Genomic DNA, 19,179 nt, shown 5'->3' with positions numbered 1-19,179 from the left:
TGACTTTGAAGAAAGTAATAAAATTACCTTATAAAAATCCCTCTCTCATTATTCTGGCATATAGAAATCATTTTAGTAATCCTAATTGACCTAAAACGGAAAACGTTTATTCTAAGTTCATGTTAGACAGTGAGAGAAAAATGCATATGCGTCTCTTTATATAGTGTATGTAAACATCTGGTTTCAACTGTATGAAAAGAAAGGCTCAGGCTCTGTTTAAATAATGCCATTGTATTAAGTAATAAATGAGAAAAAGCCCATAGTGCAATGTTTTAATGCTTTTATTGACCTCTTTCTCTCCAAGACTGTATCAAACATAAGAATTTCATAAGAATTTGTTTAACCTCCACATTACAACAGGACAGAACAGTCATCGCTGCACTTTATCTCTACATGCAACTGCATTAGTGGATGCATACTGTGCCTCTGTGCCGTTTGCTGTATACAGTGCAACATACGCCATTAACATACATCCTCAGATCGCTGAAAAAGAAGGTAGCAGTCCATGGGAAACTAATGCACTTTGCTAACAGTCATCCTTGCTTGAGCAAAAACATGGTATTAAAAACATGGTTCATTATATTGGAAATAAAAACTATACACATACATTAAATCATTACCATACTGCATTTGTGATCTTTTCAGTTGGAGTATACAGTAACAATAACATGCACCAGAGCAAGACAGTTTTTTAACCTTATTTAATATACATACAGATAGAAAGGTCAGGTGTTTCACCCCAGAAATCATCATTAAGTAAGGAGAGGTCTCCATAGCAAATGCTGCTAATAGCTTATGGAAAAACGTAGCTTACAGTATACTGTATCAAAATTGTCACATACCACTTTTATACAAGAAAAGCATACCAATGAGTACAATATAGGGCTATACGCTACACTGACCATAGAGAGCGAAGGCATGTTACAAGTCCAGATTTGAGGTTCATTCCAACAGTCTTTAGTCTACATGATAGCAGCGATAGACTTCCTCTGCCAAATCTGCATGACAGTACAGAAAACCTTTATAACAGTTTGAGAGCCTTTTCACGTGATTCAGTTACTGACAGTTACCTGGAACGACCTTGATGGCAGGAGCCAAAGGATCAAGATGGGGCCTTTTTTCCCGCATTGTGAAGCATTTCAGCATACACAGAGTAGACGAAAGACAGCAACGTCAGCAATACCAGAAGAATCATCTTAAGAATACTGGAATACGCCAGCCTTGCTCCACCTGGGCATAGAGGTGGACAAGGCTCAATACTGATGCGAGAACTCTTCACAGAGTTCCTGAGGTACGAATGCGAATGTCGGGCTAAAATCTACCCCTGACCTTTTACGAGACTGTAGCCAGAGCACCTCCACATACTGCTTCAGTCAAGAAGCATTAGTAGCTTAAGCTTGCTCAAATCTTCCTATTGTTTTCCATAGAGAGGGCTTTTCTGACCTTGCGGCTCAGCTGATGCTTTGACAGCCATGCGCTTGGCTTAGCAGCCCACCTGTCTGTGGAAAAGATCAAGGACCTCTTAAGCACTAGAATCAAAGACACTAGGCACTAAAGCAGAGCCAGCCTATATAACCTAGAACGTTCTAACTCGATGCCTGGTTTCCAGATTTGGCCAAAGTCTATGTACGAAGTGGCCTTATTCTTTTTCTTTTTTTTTTGCCTTGGAGACAGCGACCTCAGCCCCATGCAAAGCCCCATTTATACAGTAAATTGTTCACATTGCAGTCCAGATACACAGCACCCTGGGCAAAGGACAGTGGAGTTGGACCACGAGAAGATGGCCTTCTTGTGGAAAATGTTCTAGATTGAGGTATTGAAAGGACTGGCCTGGGCTGGTCTTTTCAAGACAGCAGGCTCTCCAGGTTCCTCTTAGTGTAGCAAATCATCTAAGCAGAATGTTGAGCCAGGTGCCCAGCACCAGAGAGAGGAGGCTGATCGGAGAACAGTGTCTGAAATCCCGGTTGAGTTCTTTTAAGACAGAGAGCGATGGGTCCTGTGCATTTGCCATGACTGAATGGACTGCTCTTTTCCCAGTGAGCTACGTGGCTTCTCAGCAGCATTTCAACAAAGGAACACAATATACATATTCTTACTAATTCCCCCCGTCAACCATATTCTTGTCACGTCCTTGGATTCTCGTTGTTTGCAGTGTCTCAGGTTACCTGAATCTTGTCCCCTGCCGCTCACACGAGACTGTGGGCTCCACTGTTGTTCTCCTGCCTCCTCATGTAAAATACTTGCAGTTTGTAGAGTCAATGAAGCAGTCAGATGTGCACTTGAGATGTCCATATGTTCTGGAGATGTTGGAGAAGAGAAAAAGAACATCGCTAATTAAATCTCTCCCTGTGCATCTAAAGCAGTGGTACTACCCATGGATCATATTTGGGGAATGTTTGAACTGGAACTTACCCAGGCAGGTAAGATTTGCAGGTCTCATATCCAAAATCTTTTCCATCGCACTCCTCAGCTCCCTCATAGCGATAGCCATCTCCACAGTACGCATGTCTGCACTCTGAGAAACAGTGGTGGAGTTGAAGCAGAGTGCCAGACAAGATTAATTTCCTTGAAAGGAAAAGCGCCATTCAGAGGTCATACTTACTGATGCAGCCGTCTGTGACCACTTTGTTTCCATCATCACACTCCTCTCCATTCTCCACCTGCACAATGCCGTCCCCGCAGAAACCATCCGTATCGGGAGCATGCTCCATTGACTGGAAAGGTGTTAGCTGGAATAGAAACTTCAGCTTTAGCATAAATTTGCTCTACTGATACGTGTCCCCAACTGCAAACGGCAAATGCTTGAATGAATGAATGTGAAATAAGTAATCTATCAACTGAGTTGTACCTGAATTGGCAGCCATCCATTAATGTCCTTGAAATAAAGAGCCCTCTGGTCTTTGCGGAAAGCCAGTGCATTATCAGTGTGCAGACGGTCCAGCTCTTGTTCATTATCCACCACAAAAATCTGCAAGCAAACCATTGCAAATCAATAGAATATGGATTTTTTACAGTGGGTTTGAAATGGGATCAAGTTGGTATAATGGATTTGTGCAATACTTCTGAAAAGCACTACAGGAAGAAGCAGAATTAATTAACAGTAGAGCTTTTTATTATATGAATTAGATGAGTCATCCAAACCTTACTTACAACGCTTATGTGGCCTTGTGTTCCAAAAATGGCCATAATTATTTTTTTCCATGACCAAGCGGTCATGACCATGACCTCTCTTTATCCTCTAGAAAGTTGTTTTTTGTTATTTTGCCTCTGAGACGGATACAAGGTAAATGAGCTCTGTTCTGATTGTCTGTCTTGTTTCAAAAAGCTCCTCAGAGCTTAAAGGTTTGTGAGAACTGCTATATTAATGGCGGGGCTAAACTGTGGAAATATGAGATATGTAAATGCGTTTCAAATGTTTTACATATACACAGATTGTATGGGCCTGTTGTCCATTATAGGGGCTCTTTAATTGGTCCTTGTAAGCACTGTAAATACATGCATTAAAGGGGATCAAAAAACAATCAAAGATCATTCAGGGATGATTCATTATTGTGAACAACTTGTACAGTCAGAATTGGTCACAGTGAGATTTGGCCTAAAGCATTTATATCGAGAGGTACACACACACACATGTTATGGTCTGGCAAAACAGTACTGAAGTAAAACCTACAGTTGCAAGAAAAAGTAAACGAACCCTATACCTACAGAAAAATGCCTATTATTTATAGATTGATAACTAATAAAATGTGGTCTGGTCAGTAGGTCAATGTAGACAAATCTACCTCATTTTAAAGAGTATATATATAGATAGATAGATATTAAACTTGCACAGCAAACATAATGATCCTTGGTTTCATCATCATTAAGAAATCAGTCTGTCACCATTTCAAATTGTGTTAGTGGAGTTCCCCTTTAAAGATGCCACAGAATGCAATTACTTTTTTAAGTTGTTCATGGATATATAAATAGTAAGGATGTGACTGGTTTGGGTAAAAACTGCCCAGATGCTGTTTAACAACCTTGTTATTTTTCTTCAGAATAAAATACACAGATTTTCCTTTTATGGTGGGTTTATGGGAAAAAAATAACAAGCCCTAAAGGAATACCACTATTTGTTATTAGTAATAATGCTATTAAGAGTTGTGCTATGTAGTTGGAAGGAGGCTCTCAGGTAACATTTTCACATTTTACGTTAGCATCAATCAAAATGTATACATTTCCTAGAAAGACAGTAAAAATGTCTATCAGTAAAAAAAATATCCAACAATTTATTGAATTATTAATGTTATGGGGTTGCTTATAGAGGTTTTTAGGATGTCTAGTCATTTTTCTGGGTTTATATGACCAAAGTCTTTCTATACTTACTCACAGTTCTCATAGGAGACGCATAGCACAGCACAGGTTTTTCAGCATGCTTATTTAGCTACAGAGATCTTTTAACTTAGCGTCCACCTCCCACCTGTTTGCTCCATCAACTTATCCAATCAGAGGAAGCAACACTAGACATGTATGGTGGGTGGTGTAAGAAAAGCCAGTGGACCACAGTGATCATGTTTTGGTTATGGATGGTTAACGATTTTTTTTTTAATTAAGAGAGAGAATGGTGTTTGAGGTTCACGGTTTGTCACGTCCATGTACTGAACTCTAATTATAGCCAGTTTTCTATTCTTTAAGTAAAATGTCTTATTCTTAGTGTTGGTATTAGTAGTTGATGTAGATTATAATGCTACTACAATTAGTAAATAATGTAGTAGATAATGAAATACTGTAACACTGGCTTACTGCTGGCACTTTGGGGTAGCTGCTCCTGAACGAGTGCTTGTCAAAAGTTGGGCTGTTGATATTCATAGGGGAGTTGCAGCCACAGCGGCCTGGTATTCCTGGCTGCCCTTTTTCCCCTTTTGGCCCCACCATGTACAGCCCTGGAGAAAGAGACAGTCATTCACACCAAGTCCAGAGAAATCTCTCTGTTTTTTTAAATTTTCTAAACAGAACTACCATCCTCTTCAGGAATGTATATTTCAGGCTAAATCAAAGAACCAAAAGGCGACGTCTCTCTCTAATGTGCCAAACCTTTCTACCGTCTACCACAAAGGGCAATTTCTCTTCATTTGTACAGAAATCTGAACAAGACAGCAGCTGTCACTTTAATACAGTGATGACATAATGTTTGTGTATCTGTGAGGAGCTTGGCCTCTCTCTCAGTCAGTTTAAAGATGTGATGTCATGGTTCTGGGATCCAGCAGGGTATATCAGGTTGCTCTGAAGCTAAAAAGATCCATTGGTGTGACATCCTGTACTGATTTAAAGTCATTTTAGCTCTGCTGGCTCTGTGTACTGCAAGCTCTTATTCCCATTCAGCTAATCACACTGTGGTATGAAACAACCACTTGGTCTGAAACTGTGCCCTGTTCACTATATAGCGCACTCTTTTGGGGTTTCACCATTATATAGTGGTGAGAATCTAGTGTACTTTAAAAATCCCACAGTGTAATAAGTAGTGGACAAATGAGGAACCCCTAGTGGATTAGGAATACCCGTCATGCAGTGTGGTATTTGGTTTGATGATTCATGCACAAGTGCTCTAAGGAGAACTGCCTAGTGCCTGTAGATACCCACCCTTAATAGCAGATTTAGTGAAGAAATACACCCACTGTTTATTAGGAAGACCTGTACACCTACTCATTCATGCATTTATCCAATCAGGCAAATATGTGCCACTAATGCAATGTATACAATCATGCAGATACGGCTCAGCAGCATCAGGTAATGTTCACATCAACCATCAGAATAGGGGAAAGAACTGATTTTGAGTGTGGTATGATTGTTGGTGTCAGAAGGGTTGGTTTGGATATTTCTCAGAATGGTACAATAAAGAAAAACATCCACTGAGAAGCTGGATGTTCCTACAGACAGAACACTTCCTTAATGAAGAGGTCAACAGCAAATTGCCAGACTGGCTAAAGCTGACAGAAAAGGCTACAGTAACTCAGATCACCTACATCTACAACTGTAGTGGTAGATGTGCTACAACAGCAGAAGACCACTGGTTGCACATTGTGTTCCTAATAAAGGGCTTAGTGAGTGTACATTTCCAAGCATGTGCAAGCTATTATCTCATGTGTGCCACGCATGTAGTGAGACTATGCTTACAGCAGACAGCTGGCATGCTGTATGTGTTGTGTGTTTATGCGTTGGAATCTGCTGTCAATCAGTAATAAACAAAGTTGCATATGGTAGTGTCTAAAATCGTTTACAACCCTCACAAGCACAGTTCCCTATAATAGCGCTCTATATAATGAGCCAGATTTTTTGAATGGAGGGAATAGTGATTAGGGCACAGTTTCGGACACAGCTGATGACCTCCATACACTTGTGGTATGCAGTGTGATTCATAACAAGAGTAAAAACAACTTTTGTTGTTTAGCTTGTGTACTTCAGAACCGGATTTGAAAAGGCACACTGACTAAGGCATCAGCTTTAAACCGAGGATATGTGCAATCGGTATTGGAAAACCTCTACAGGAATCCTATTTTACATATGTTCTTGACTGGTCTAAGAAGTAACCTAACCTTGCAACACCCTTGAGTATGCATTTCACTGATTAAGGATGAAAAATATGATTAGAGAAAGTAGAATGCCCAGCAAACAAGCAGAGACTGAACATTTAACAATTATATGAAATACATTTTTGTGGAGATGTATGTAAATGTACGTTAATTTGTCCAGTTGTTATAATCCCCTAAAATGGTGCCAAGGGCCCTGGTTCCTAAGTAGACTAAGTTGACATTCTGCACCCCTTATCCCTCATCCTAATAATTTAATTTGCAACAACACAACAAAAATGATAATCAGGTCTCCCTCCAATTACTTATGGAGAATTTTTTTCTGCAAAAGCAAAAAACATGTACATGCATATCTTCTTTTTTCCTACAAGCATGGCCTTGGAATTACACTAATGCTTTCAGTTATTTACTCTGAAGAACCGAGTTTTGATTTGTCATTAGCACAAACTCTTACCTGAAGCAGGCACACCAGGAGGACCTGGATGACCAGGAGGGCCCTGAAGGCCTGCAGGTCCCATTGGTCCAATGAGACCAGTATCTCCCTTTGAACCCTGAAAACGACAACAGGCAAATAAGAGATCCACTTCCAACTCTACAAACAGAAATCAGAGATGGACATAACTGCTATTTAAGAACAGGGCAGCTGTGCAGTCTGTAGATATAGGTAAACCCTCACCTGTTTGCCTCTCTTTCCTGGTCGACCAGTCGGCCCCCTGTTTCCTGAGATTCCAGGCTCTCCTTTTGGGCCCATTTCACCCTGAAAAAAGATTAACATTCTTTCAAGACATCTCATTTACAAGTTCTGCAAGTCTGTGTATGTTGCTCTCAGGTAAGTACCACATATCTCCAAAATAGTAATTTTACTAGCTTAAAAGCTCCCCTTAATTGTAAAAACATATTTTTCACACCATGCAAAGAGCATCTTCCGATTTCATATTATGAAAAATAATAATAAATATAGAAAAAAATAAAGAACAACAAAAATGAGCGATTTGTCCTAAGATCCAATCTATGGTTTTCTCTTTTACATAGTGACTCTTTTACAAGTTACTTAGTATCTTCCTTTTCAATTTGTGCACTGCTAATTCCTACCTGGAGGCTAGAACTATTACATTATATCTCTGGGGGACTTCTGACCATAGGGCACTAAGCACTCACCCTAAGATAACTAAGCTTAATAACTTCAGTTATTAATATGTTAATAAGTTCAGTTATTAAATAATGAGAATTTAAGCACAACTGAGATGCATAAATAAAAATAGACTTTCTGAGCAGAACTTCTGATGAAACTGTAACTGCACCAGATTTAAATTTACAAGAAAATCGATCCAGAGCTGATTCTAAATGGTAAAATCCTCATTTCTCACCTTCTGACCAAGCATTCCTGGCAGACCCATTGTGCCCTGAAATGCAATACAATTCCCCATTAAAAATGACCAGATCCACAATGTCACATTTTTACTAAAGAAGTGGAGTAAGAAGAATGACGTAGCTGACTTACCTTCTCACCCCTCTGGCCGGCTTCACCTCTGTCTCCTCTTGAGCCCTAATGAGACAATAGGGAAATCGTCATTAGAACACAGTGTTAGTACAGACGTAACTCTCCGTAACACAGTTCCATCATTGTAAGACTGTAAGCTTCAGTGACCTCAGATACATTAACTCAGGCACACACACCAACCCAGCAAACTCACCTTTTCACCTTTATATCCAGGCAATCCCTGCATCACCAAAAACAAAAACAGTGTTTGAAAGAAGATGACATTACAAAGAAATGCAGAAGTACTGTATAATATTTATATTATATTATATTATTACTTATATATTTATCATAACTCTTTGATGTTAGATGTCTGTCAGGTCTGGCTGAAAGTTCCACAGCAACACTTTAAGGAATGTTTCATTTCAAGCAGCACACACCTTGGGTCCTATTGGTCCTCTTGACCCAGGCATGCCCATAAGTCCAGGGTCACCTTTCTCTCCCTGACAAACACATTACATTTAGATTTCACAGTGTACCACGATCACCACACAAACAGCATGTAACTTCATACACAAAGTACACTATATGGACAAAAGTATTGGGACACCTGCTCATTCATTGTTTATTCCAAAATCATTGGTGTATCCAGGTTCTGTTGGAATAACTAGAAAGGCTTTTTACTAGATTTTTGAACATTACTGTGAGACTTTGATTGCATTCAGCTCCACAGCTCAATGCTGGGGGGCTTTTATACCCCTCTAGTCCACGCCTACACATAGACAAGCTGTGTGTGCATTTGAGTCAGCCTTCAATAGAAGGGGTTACCACAAACATTTGGACATATAGTGTATGCCATACAGTGGATCCTAATGTGATTCACTCACCTTGGGCCCACTTGGTCCTGACCATCCACTTGGTCCTTGTCGCCCTGGGAGGCCAGGAGGACCGGTGCGTCCCTGGAATAATACAAACAATCACATTTGCAGACTCTCTTATCCAGAACGACTTAAGATATAGTATATATATATATATATCAATACCAGGCTAATAAAGGCTAGCACATGCTTCCTCTGAGACATGTCATAAAAATCACTGAACAGCTCAGAGCACTAACTGCTAATTCTGTTATTTCAGCTAACAGACTCCAGGGCTGGCAAGGCTTGCACTGACTAATGGGAGGAGATGGAGGGCCATCCTACCCTCCCAAAGTGTGGTTTTGAAGGTTTGAAGGTTTTGAAGTTTTAGTGCAGAGAGTTGTAAGATATTGAAAAAATGGGAAATTTTCGTTGTGGTGTGGAAACAGTCCAGGTCCGAGTCCGAAGGTAGTTTTGCCAGTTTATTGGATGAAACCGTTGGACAAAAATATTTTGTGATGAAAAAATAAAAATCAAGACAAAGACCATGCTAAAGATAAGCAAGTTTAAACAATTTAAATATGAATTAAAGAGCCTTTTTACATCAGCTCCCAAGTTCCCAGACTATCAAAATAAGCTTATCTCTCAATGTCTGCACATCCCGACCTTCCTCCAGCCCGAAACTCTTGTGTTTTTTTTTTTAACATAGAACTTTATAACACCCCTGTATCTGAAATTGGCCCCCTGGCTCAATCAGCATTCGGCACTATGCACTCAGTTCTTTAACCCCCTAATATGGAAACATAGATTATCCATTGTAAAAAAACAAAGTGCTTTGAGATGAAAGGTGTGAAATAGTATATATGTAAAAATATGTGCTGTGATGTAGGTAATGTGTGTGTGTGATGTACAGACATTATTTTGGCGTAGATTATTATGGCAGAAGACACTGTAAAGATAATTCCAAGGCAAATGAAACATTTATTATATATATGTGTGTGTGTGTGTGTGTGTGTGTGTGTGTGTGTGAACTTTAATAACACTCTTTTTTAATGATTATATTTCTGATTCTGTAATAAATGAACTTGAATAACCTAAAGATGGATGGGCAAGATGAAGAGCACAGGGGTTCTTCATAGATGAAGTATGAATGGGTGCAATAAGGTGTTAATCTGGGTATAGTTCAGGATGAAGTTCATTCTATTAATGACAGTAAAGCAATTTATTAAAAAATAAAGGTGCTTTAAATGGTTCTTTAGCAATGCCATAGAAGAACCACATTTGGCTCCCAAAAACACATGGTTGCAACAGAGATTGTGAGAGTGAAGGATTTTTACAGGTTCTTTACCAATTTGAAAGTTCTTTATACTCACACATCTTTATCACAAACATGGTTCTTTATGGAATCAAAAGTGCTTCTTCTATGGAATCACTGAAAGAACCATTAGTGGCAGGAGTTTAAGGATGTTTAGATTTTAGCCTGGAGCCTGGAAGTCAAACACCAGAGGTGGAGAGGGTATCTAATGCGGTTTTGAGGAGCTGAGCCCTTTAAAGCCAGGAACCTGATAGCCAGCGCTTCGATCCAGAACCAAAACACAAGGTTCTAGGTCATGACTGAAACCTTAATGTCTTCATGAAGTTTCAGAGCTTGTTCCACTATCATAGCTTACAAATGTCCCCACAGTCTTTTACCACAGCCTAGAAGAACGCTAAAGCCTCAGAGTGGTTGCTTGCTGAATTAGCCCGATCACATAAAGCGCTCCCGTTCTTTATTTTACGACGTTCCTAAAATCAATGTAGAGCGATGTCTGAATTTGCTTGAGGGTTCAAAGACAGGACAATAAACACAAGGTGAGGACAGTGTGTCTCCAGAGGGTTTTTCAAAGCCTGCAGCATTGAAGGACAGGGAAAGAGAGAGAGAGAGAAAGAGAGAGGGGGATAACTAGGACAAGGCCCATCACTCTGCCGGCTTTAATTAAATGATGTGCAGGGGGCAGGAGCCAGGGCTAGTGGGAAAGCAGATGATTTATAGAGCAGCTACGGCACTAAGCTAAATTGCACCGCAATGCTGCAAAGCTTCCTCTACCAGTGCCACTGCTCTCCTTTCCCCCGATAATTTGTCCTCCATCAAACCAGTCCGATTACTGATGCTGCTCTCTGAAGCCTTCCAGGAAACCACACCTGCGTGTCAGTGGGATTGTGGGAAGAGGGCCACAGGGACGTTCCATGGAGAGCTGGATGTGGTTCAGACTTGAATAAGGGAGAACGCCAGTGGCTGCTGCTGTCATTAAGCATACACTGGCTCCACAGCTGCAGTGCTCTATCTGCTGCACTCTGGGTATTTGTGTCAAGGTTGCATTTGCTTAGAATTTCATTGTACTAGCTAGCACCGTCTGCGTGTGTGAGGCTGTGGTGTGAAGGAAAACCAGCAGCAGGGGCCAAGAAGTGTGTGTATGAAAGCGCATGTGAGTAGAGCCTTCGTTTCTTTCATTGAAATCCACTTACGGGAGAAAATGGAATGGTTTATGCGAGGTCTCACCTTTTGTCCCGGTCTCCCAATTTCTCCCTGGCAACACAGAAAGGAGAGAGTGAAGTGGAGAGGGTGGAGAGGTGGAGAAGAGCAGAGAAGAGCAGAAAAAAGATAAGAGGCACTACATCAATGTGCTGCATAATCAACATGGCCTCATTTGTTGCTGTACTCTGTGCGTCTCATTAGAAAGCTTCTTAAAGCTTCCACAATAAGGGACTAAGTGGTTCATGTCCAATGCTGCTACTTGTTAGGGGGGGTACAGAAGGAGAGGGCTGCACACGACTGCCACGATTTGAATTTAAAAGACCAAGCACCTCATTAACTGTCTGGAACTAGCAGAGATGGAGATGCTTTAATTGTACTCTGGTATATTTAGTTTCTAATTGTGCCATTTCTTTGTTGTGTGTGTGGAGTACCTTTTCTCCTTTTGGTCCCTTTACTCCTGGTAATCCAGGAAGACCCTGCAAATGTTATAAAACATTTCTTTAGATATTTAATGACTTTTAAAACATGATTTAAGATTCAGATTCACTCTTCAGATTCACAGTGTGTGACAATGGATGCAATGGATGCAACTTAAAGTAGCTTAATGCATTCATTAGAAAGAGTGTCCACAAACATTTGGACATATATACAGTATTATTTAAATGGAAAAATGTCTTCTTATTATCGTCTTCTTATTATTATAAGCAAATCACTGCTATTTGAGTGCCAAAGTCATTGGGCAGAACTCTATGTGATAGATTAACATATTGTGAAGGGCTCTATGGATCTTGTGTTTTATGTTACGCAAAATAAAATGCCAGATTTGATGTGCCATGTGACAATGAGTGTGTTTACATACACTTAATAATCTGATAACTGCAGAAAATTAGATTTTGTCAATAGTTCGATCAATGAGTTAACCAGCACTTGGGTAATCAAATAATGGGAAAACTCTGGGTTTACATGAGTCAGGCATTACATTATAAGTGCATGTAAACACACTCAATAATTAATAATCCATATTTAACATCTTTACAGTCTTGTTTTAGGTTACTATGAATTACTGGTTATCATAACAGTCCTAGAAATTTGACATCAGCGCATCTGCACTTACAACTGTCCCTTAAACCTTTGAATTGTTAGCCTGTCATTCAAATGTAAAAAAAAACATTATATAGCAATTATATCTTAGAGCAACAGCTTCAAAAGCATGCTGAAGGCTGTTATAGCAAAAATTATGTCACTGCCACTACGGGCCTGGAAAGCCGACTATGAAACTGCACTATGAAACTTTGGCGGAAACTTTGGAGGAGGCAGCTTGTGTGTTAACCTGCTTAACTTGAGTCGTATTTCTGTAAATCCTGTATTATCCTTCTACTGTGTAAGTCCACATGCTGCTTTCCCTTCAGATGCAGTATCTCTCAGTTTGTTAGCATATGCACAGTTATCGCTGTCCATGAGGGGGCAATCATAGCACATTCTGTATTACCGAATGACTTTCCCGATTGTAGGGGGAGCCCAGGAGCAAAAATACTCATTCTCACATAATGCTGCTTTAATCTTAATACTTATAATCAAGTAGCTGCTTAGTTATCTAATAACTACTATGAAACTATAGTTTCACATCTCAGTTCTGTGGTTATGAGGGTGAGGAATTGACGTGCGATTCTGCATACAGGCCGCTTGAGCTTATCGAACCCGTTTTAAAGGAGGTTGCGGTCGAACAACCTTTCAGAGGATATGATAATGAATATCCATTACCTATAATGGTGAGATAATATCACATATCATGCAGACAAACGACCTCTTTATCCATTCTGAGATGATACTATCCCACATATCATGCAGACAAACAGCGTCTTTATTTAGTCTGTCCGGCAGACTGGACTCAGGAAGCTGTGGTGATCAGCAGGCCGTTTCTAAGAAAGGTGCGTGGGGCAGAGCTGTGCAGTGGAAAAAGGCTATTTCCGTCCGCTCTAAATGTAGAGCGTTAATGGGTGGCCATGTTGCAATGGAGCCAGGCCCCGTGCATCCGTGTCAATGCGGAAAGTGACCAGAGGAAGTCACATGGGTCTCACATGCTGAGGGGGGAAGCACCCTCAAAACTGATCTGACCAACATACAGCTGACTCAGGACTTGACACCTCCGTGGAGCTTTCTGAGCAAAAGCATTCCACAACTCTATACGTGATTAAGTCAAGAAGACGCTCACAAAGGGAGCTAGCACTCATTAATGCTCACATGGTTTGGTTCATTTGAGATGGGGAATTCATGTATCTATCTATGTATCTATCTATCTATTTATCTATCTATCTATTATGCTCTGCAGTAAACTAGGCTTTCAATGTTAGTATTCAATAATGTAAGACCAGTGTAAGACCAGTATCAGTATAAACAGCATATTACCAAGCATTAGATTAGACTACACGCATATGGTCTTCTTAGTAACATAGTAACTTAGTAACTTAATCTACAATAGGACAATAACTTTAATGTAACTATGCAGATTCATGATTTTAGTTTTTTTATATGTGAGGAATGATATTCAAGTCAGTTTGTTTGACATCTTACTTTGCCATCTTATTTTAGGTTTCCAAAACTGAACGTTTAATATAGGTGGTATTCTCTTTCTAATACCACCAAGCCATCAAATTACATGCCTGCTAATTCCAGCCTGTGCAGCTCCAGAGTACTTCAGAAATGTGGGGCAAGTTCTTCCACACATTACTATTAGCCTGGAGTAGACAATGTGGATCATACTATTTACAGTTTGTTTTGTAACCCAGTATACCTATTAAGTTCTCCTATTAAACAAAGTTAAATTAAACTTAATTTAAAACACCACACACTAGACACATATAAATATATATATATATATAAATATATTATTATCTGTTCAGCACACAAAGCTTGTCTACACCCTGGGCCTAAGGTATAAAGGAGTATAAACATAAATCTGCTTTACAACAACATCCATTATAAAAAGCACTATGCACATAAATCTGATTTGATGTGATTCAGGACAGGGTTGAAGACCACTGCCTCAGAAACCTGCCAAACAAAACTAGACTTTTATCAGTCTCACAACTACACAACAGTTTCATGGTAGCAAACAACAAGCTTTAAGAATAAGAACTGAAAAATCAATCTACAGCTTCATGAGTTTCATGATTTTACTGGTGGAGGTAAAGGTGGTACCTGAGGTCCTGCAGGCCCAGCTGGTCCAGGTGGTCCCACAGAGCAGGTAGAGGTTGTTGGCTTATGATCTTCTTCCTCTGAGTTTCCTTTTCCCCATGTACTGCCATCATCACTCTATAAGAGAAAATAGGCAAGAGTGCATCTTACATTCACTGTTAAGGTCAGGGGGAAAGCCTGCCTCAACCAGCTATAGACTGACATCTGAGTTTGAAATAGTTTGATCCATTGTTTAACGTTGATAATTGATTTGTCAGTCAGAACGAAAAATGTATTTTTCTTGGCATAGTTTAATAATAATGTGTGTTTGGTACATGGACGTGACATACTGTGAACCTCAAACACTGCTGTGTCCACTTTCAAAAGCAAATCCAGCATAACTAAAACGAAGCGGGAGAAGCAGCCAATTCTAACCCTAAAACCTTTCTAACAGTCACTCTTTCACACACTCACTTTATTTATGCCCCCAAAAGAGGCTACAGCATGTGGCTTTTTCACCCTCCTCAAAAACAAACAGACTTCCTCAGTTGACTACCGAACTGGAGCTAAACACACATCAGAAGGAAAGACACCAGTACACCATTTTTTTTCAAGTAAGACTCAAGAAAGACAAACTCAGGGAAGCAAATAGATGCTAGGCTACAAGCTAACCTAGCTATAATCTCTTCAGCAAACTAACCCCACACTGCGCTGAAAGGAACGTGAAGGGTCACAGAGGGGACAGCAACACTATTCGGCTAGACTCTGGAATAATAACAGTGCTCTTGTTGATGTGTTAAAAGCTATGCTTTGGTACATGGCATCCTGTGAGTTGTTGAGCAGCAATGAACCAGCCAATAAAAGCAGAGCTGGTCTCTTTTTTCCCCAAAAAGCAAAATAACAGGGTTGTAAAAGCATGTAAACCAGTATCTGAGCATTTTGCACCCCAACCAAAGCCTCACGCTTATTATTTATACATCAAAGAACAGCTTACAATATTAAAGAAATGCATTTTATGGCACCCTAAAAGGGACATTACACAATTCTGTCAAAATTAAAATGTTAGAATGCATACTTTTAGAATCGTTTACAATGGTTTACAACAGCTTTCAGTTCCTTTAAAAGCAACCTCACAAAAAGCACAGCATGGTTATGAATGCTGCCCGGTAAATGGTTAAATTTACATTATAGACATTTTTTGGCAAAATTTTAAACAAATCAGTTGAGTTGGCAAATTTCTCTGGCATTTCTCATCGAACCCCTGTGCATGGCTTTGCTTTCAATCTTATTTTACCGTCCACAAGGTACTGTATCAGTGTCATCATGACCAGTCCCACACCCAAGATATCTCTATCACCCTAATGATTTTACAACCATGATGAAATCCTTCTCATCAACTCACAGAATATCAACACCTCTTCAGTTTTCCACCACTTACACCACTTGAGCACCTGAGGGGACCATAGGAACCATGGCGTTTTTCCAAGGACAAATCATAGCTACTGATGCAAGGGTCAGGTCACATGTCTTACCGTAGGCCTGCGCCACAGCGAAGGGGGTGGGGGGAACAAGGGGGGTGGGGGTGGAGCCAGTAAACAGCATGGGTTGAATTTCTTCCTGGGTTCCAGTGCCTCCAGATCTGTGGTTGGGAGAAATGGAAGAGCATGTCAACAAACATGCAAAGCAAAGCAGCGGGACATGGTAACCCTGCTGTACAGTACAAGCAGTGCCTGTGGATGGAGCATGACAGCTGGGCATGAGACTGGAAACAGACAGTGGCCCAGACAGTAAGAGTCTCCTGAGTCTAGTGCTTCTCCGCCAAGTCCTGGATTTAAAGAACTAATCAGGAACTGCAGGAAAGCTGCGGTGGGGGGCCAATTTGTGAAAACAGCATCCACTAAAAGGAATTTAATTGAATATATGGTGTATATACTGTTATTTATAAAGCATATAGCTAGTCTTTGGAAGCCCAAAGCATAATATAGCTTTTCTGCATAATATAGCTTTTCTTAATCACCAATAGAGGCAACACTGATCCGATAGCAGGCTGAAAAATGCAAAAGATCCTTATAACGAATCACATTTTATGTGTACAGTGACTGCTGTAAGCATCTAGAGCGATCATACACTGCTACATATGGACAAAAGTATTGGGACACCTGCTTAATCAATGTTTCTTCCAAATTCAAGGGTATTTAAAAAAAAAGGTTTATCCTGCTTCTGCTAAGGTAATTGTATTTACTTTCCAGGAAAGGCTGGATCTGAATGCATTCAGTGACAAGTGACAAGTGTTAGTAAGGTTAGGATGTTGGATGGTCACCACCCCACCTCATCCCCGATTCCTCCATAAAAGTATTGGATGGAACACCATCACTACCAGAGAACACTCAAAGAGCAGAGAACAGCTCAATGCTGGGGGCTTTATACCCCTCTTGCTCATACCTGTAATAGGTTCAAGTATATCTGCTCCAGCAAGTCCTATTCTATTGGCAGCACTGCTCTACAGGGGATAGATAAGCTGTGTGGATACATTTGCACATCTGTGTCAGCAATGGATGCAACTTAAAGTATCTCAATGCATTCTTTAGATAAGGAGTCCACAAACATTTGGACATATAGTGCAGATCCAAATGAGTGTTGATGTGGTTCATCAAAGATAAAAAATCTTTCATTGGATTGGATTGAAGTCACATGACTGATTCACGGGTACCTTTCTAATCAGTTGCAGAACTACAGTATAAAGATATATATTAAATATCTAGGTGCTTCAAATAGTTCTTTAAGCATTGCCATAGAGGAAACAATTTTGGTGCCATGAGGAAGCGGTTTTGTAATAGAGATGGAACCAATGGCATCTCCCAAAGAACCATTTGAAGAACCTGCATGGTACCAGCATCACTGTAGGACTGCACGACTGTCCTTATTATGCAGATCTACTCTGATGCTGAACTGGCAATTGTTGGATATTGCATTATTATCCAGAGGCCACTCAGTTCAGAAGGATCAGAATGGCCACACCACATTAAAATGTGTTAGATATAAACACTGGCAGGTATGCTGGAGCTGTTTTGCTGCTGGGTGTGACTACTCACTACATCAGTAGTAGAGTACAGTATGTACTGTATGGTACATCTGTAGGTACAGGACTTACTGCATTAAGATATTTAGAGCCAAAGGTTTTAAAGGTGCAGTATGCTCATCAAAAACATATGATTTTAAGTGAACTGGGCTAAAAATTACAAGAAATATGTGCTGCAGTCACAGGGCACAAGCTCCATTGTCAGTGTGATTGAAGTTCTTATAAGAACTTATAATCACAGAAACTATTTATGAGATACAACTAAATTATCTACATTCAAAAAAAAAGAAAGTTACCTCCAAAGGAAAAAGACACAAAGGAGGATTCCTAAACCACTGCCTGCATCTGCAGAGGCAAGTATTAAGACTTTAGGCCAGTGTAGTAGCCGAAAATCAACTGGACACAAGCAATTAATCAGTATACTGAAATGAAAAGATGCAACACATTCTTTACATTGCTGCATCTGCTGCTGCTTGGTTTGAACCTATTAGAGAGAAAGCACTTCACACCCTTCGCAGCTCACTGTACACAGATGCCATGCATTTAGTTGCCAAGCTTGTGTAATTAGGTTTCATATAGAGTAAGTGGGTAAAACATCTTAAACTTCAGTACATTTCTGCTATTTTGACAGATAAAAGAGGCACAAACCTTATCGTCACTGTCAGGCAAAAACCTTGTTTCTCCAAAATTGCAACTCTAATGACAAACCTTCTTAACTTTCAATGGAAGTCAATGTAAATGTAAGATGTAAGATTTTTTGTAGCATCTCAATTGGTCCACTCATTATAAAAGTGTGATACAATGTAAAAAAAAAAAAACAGATTCATATTATGTCAAAAAGTGAAAAACAAATGTAGATACAAGTTTTTTTTGCAAGGCATCAGCATTATAATCCTATTTTGTCACAAATGTCTAACAGTGGAACATGCAGTAGTAATGTATGAGGTAATGTGCAACCATGTTCTCCCTCACATGCACCTCTTTCAACATCAGAAATGCTGCAAACTGTAAAACATTTAAACATACTAAAGTACAATAATACAAAGGTTCATGTTCTTGATTGTGCAGACCCTAAACATCGCAAAATGCTGAAAATGCAAGTACAGAGAGTGCAGACTTCAAACTAGACCACAGATAGAAGTGACATTCTGCCATACACAGATCACAGAACTCGGGTTGCCGTACCTGCTGGAAAGGGGAAAATGTTGTCGAGGAAGGAGTATGATGATGCATGGTGAAGGAGGAGAGGCAAATAAAGTCCAAGGGTGAGAAGGAACATGCTGCTGACTGCAGTGCACTCTTTACCTCCAACCGCTCTGGCTAGCAAACTGAGGCTTCACACCACTACACTCCCCCTTCTCTCTCTCTCTCTCTCTCTGAGTCTCTCTGTCTCACTCTCACTCTTACTCTCTCCTGCTCTCTCTCTCTCTCTCTCTCTCTCTCTCTCTCTCTCTCTCTCACACACCCAGAGATTTCCCCTCCCTGCATCTCTCACTATCCCCACGCCT

The 19,179-nt window shown here is 40.1% G+C and overlaps 1 protein-coding gene across 1 annotated transcript; it reads right to left on the bottom strand.

The window, feature by feature from the left end:
• Window positions 1-1,601: 1,601 nt before the first annotated feature.
• On the bottom strand, window positions 1,602-18,971 carry colq (collagen-like tail subunit (single strand of homotrimer) of asymmetric acetylcholinesterase). Its single transcript, XM_072678722.1, has 17 exons — window positions 18,857-18,971; window positions 16,125-16,231; window positions 14,617-14,730; window positions 11,850-11,894; window positions 11,443-11,469; window positions 8,934-9,005; window positions 8,487-8,549; window positions 8,261-8,287; window positions 8,068-8,112; window positions 7,934-7,969; window positions 7,243-7,323; window positions 7,021-7,117; window positions 4,783-4,922; window positions 2,849-2,968; window positions 2,603-2,729; window positions 2,413-2,515; window positions 1,602-2,297 (listed from the first exon to the last, which is right to left on the bottom strand). The coding sequence occupies exons 1-17, from the start codon at window positions 18,948-18,950 to the stop codon at window positions 2,228-2,230; spliced, it is 1,368 nt and encodes a 455-aa protein (XP_072534823.1). The 5' UTR covers window positions 18,951-18,971; the 3' UTR covers window positions 1,602-2,227.
• Window positions 18,972-19,179: the final 208 nt, after the last annotated feature.

The sequence above is a fragment of the Salminus brasiliensis genome, chromosome 5, assembly GCF_030463535.1.
Source record: "Salminus brasiliensis chromosome 5, fSalBra1.hap2, whole genome shotgun sequence".
Taxonomy (NCBI): Eukaryota; Metazoa; Chordata; class Actinopteri; order Characiformes; family Bryconidae; genus Salminus; species Salminus brasiliensis.
The sequence above is the reverse complement of the archived record's forward strand: the minus strand, read 5'-3'. Positions and strand labels throughout refer to the sequence as shown.

Excerpts from the sequence above, each read along its gene's own strand:
- colq (XM_072678722.1), bottom strand. The coding sequence starts at position 18,950 with ATGTTCCTTCTCACCCTTGGACTTTATTTGCCTCTCCTCCTTCACCAT. Across the intron at positions 16,232-18,856 it reads CATTTTCCCCTTTCCAGCAG|ATCTGGAGGCACTGGAACCC; the intron begins GTACGGCAACCC and ends TCCCAACCACAG. Across the intron at positions 7,118-7,242 it reads CAGGAAAGAGAGGCAAACAG|GGTTCAAAGGGAGATACTGG; the intron begins GTGAGGGTTTAC and ends TGTCGTTTTCAG.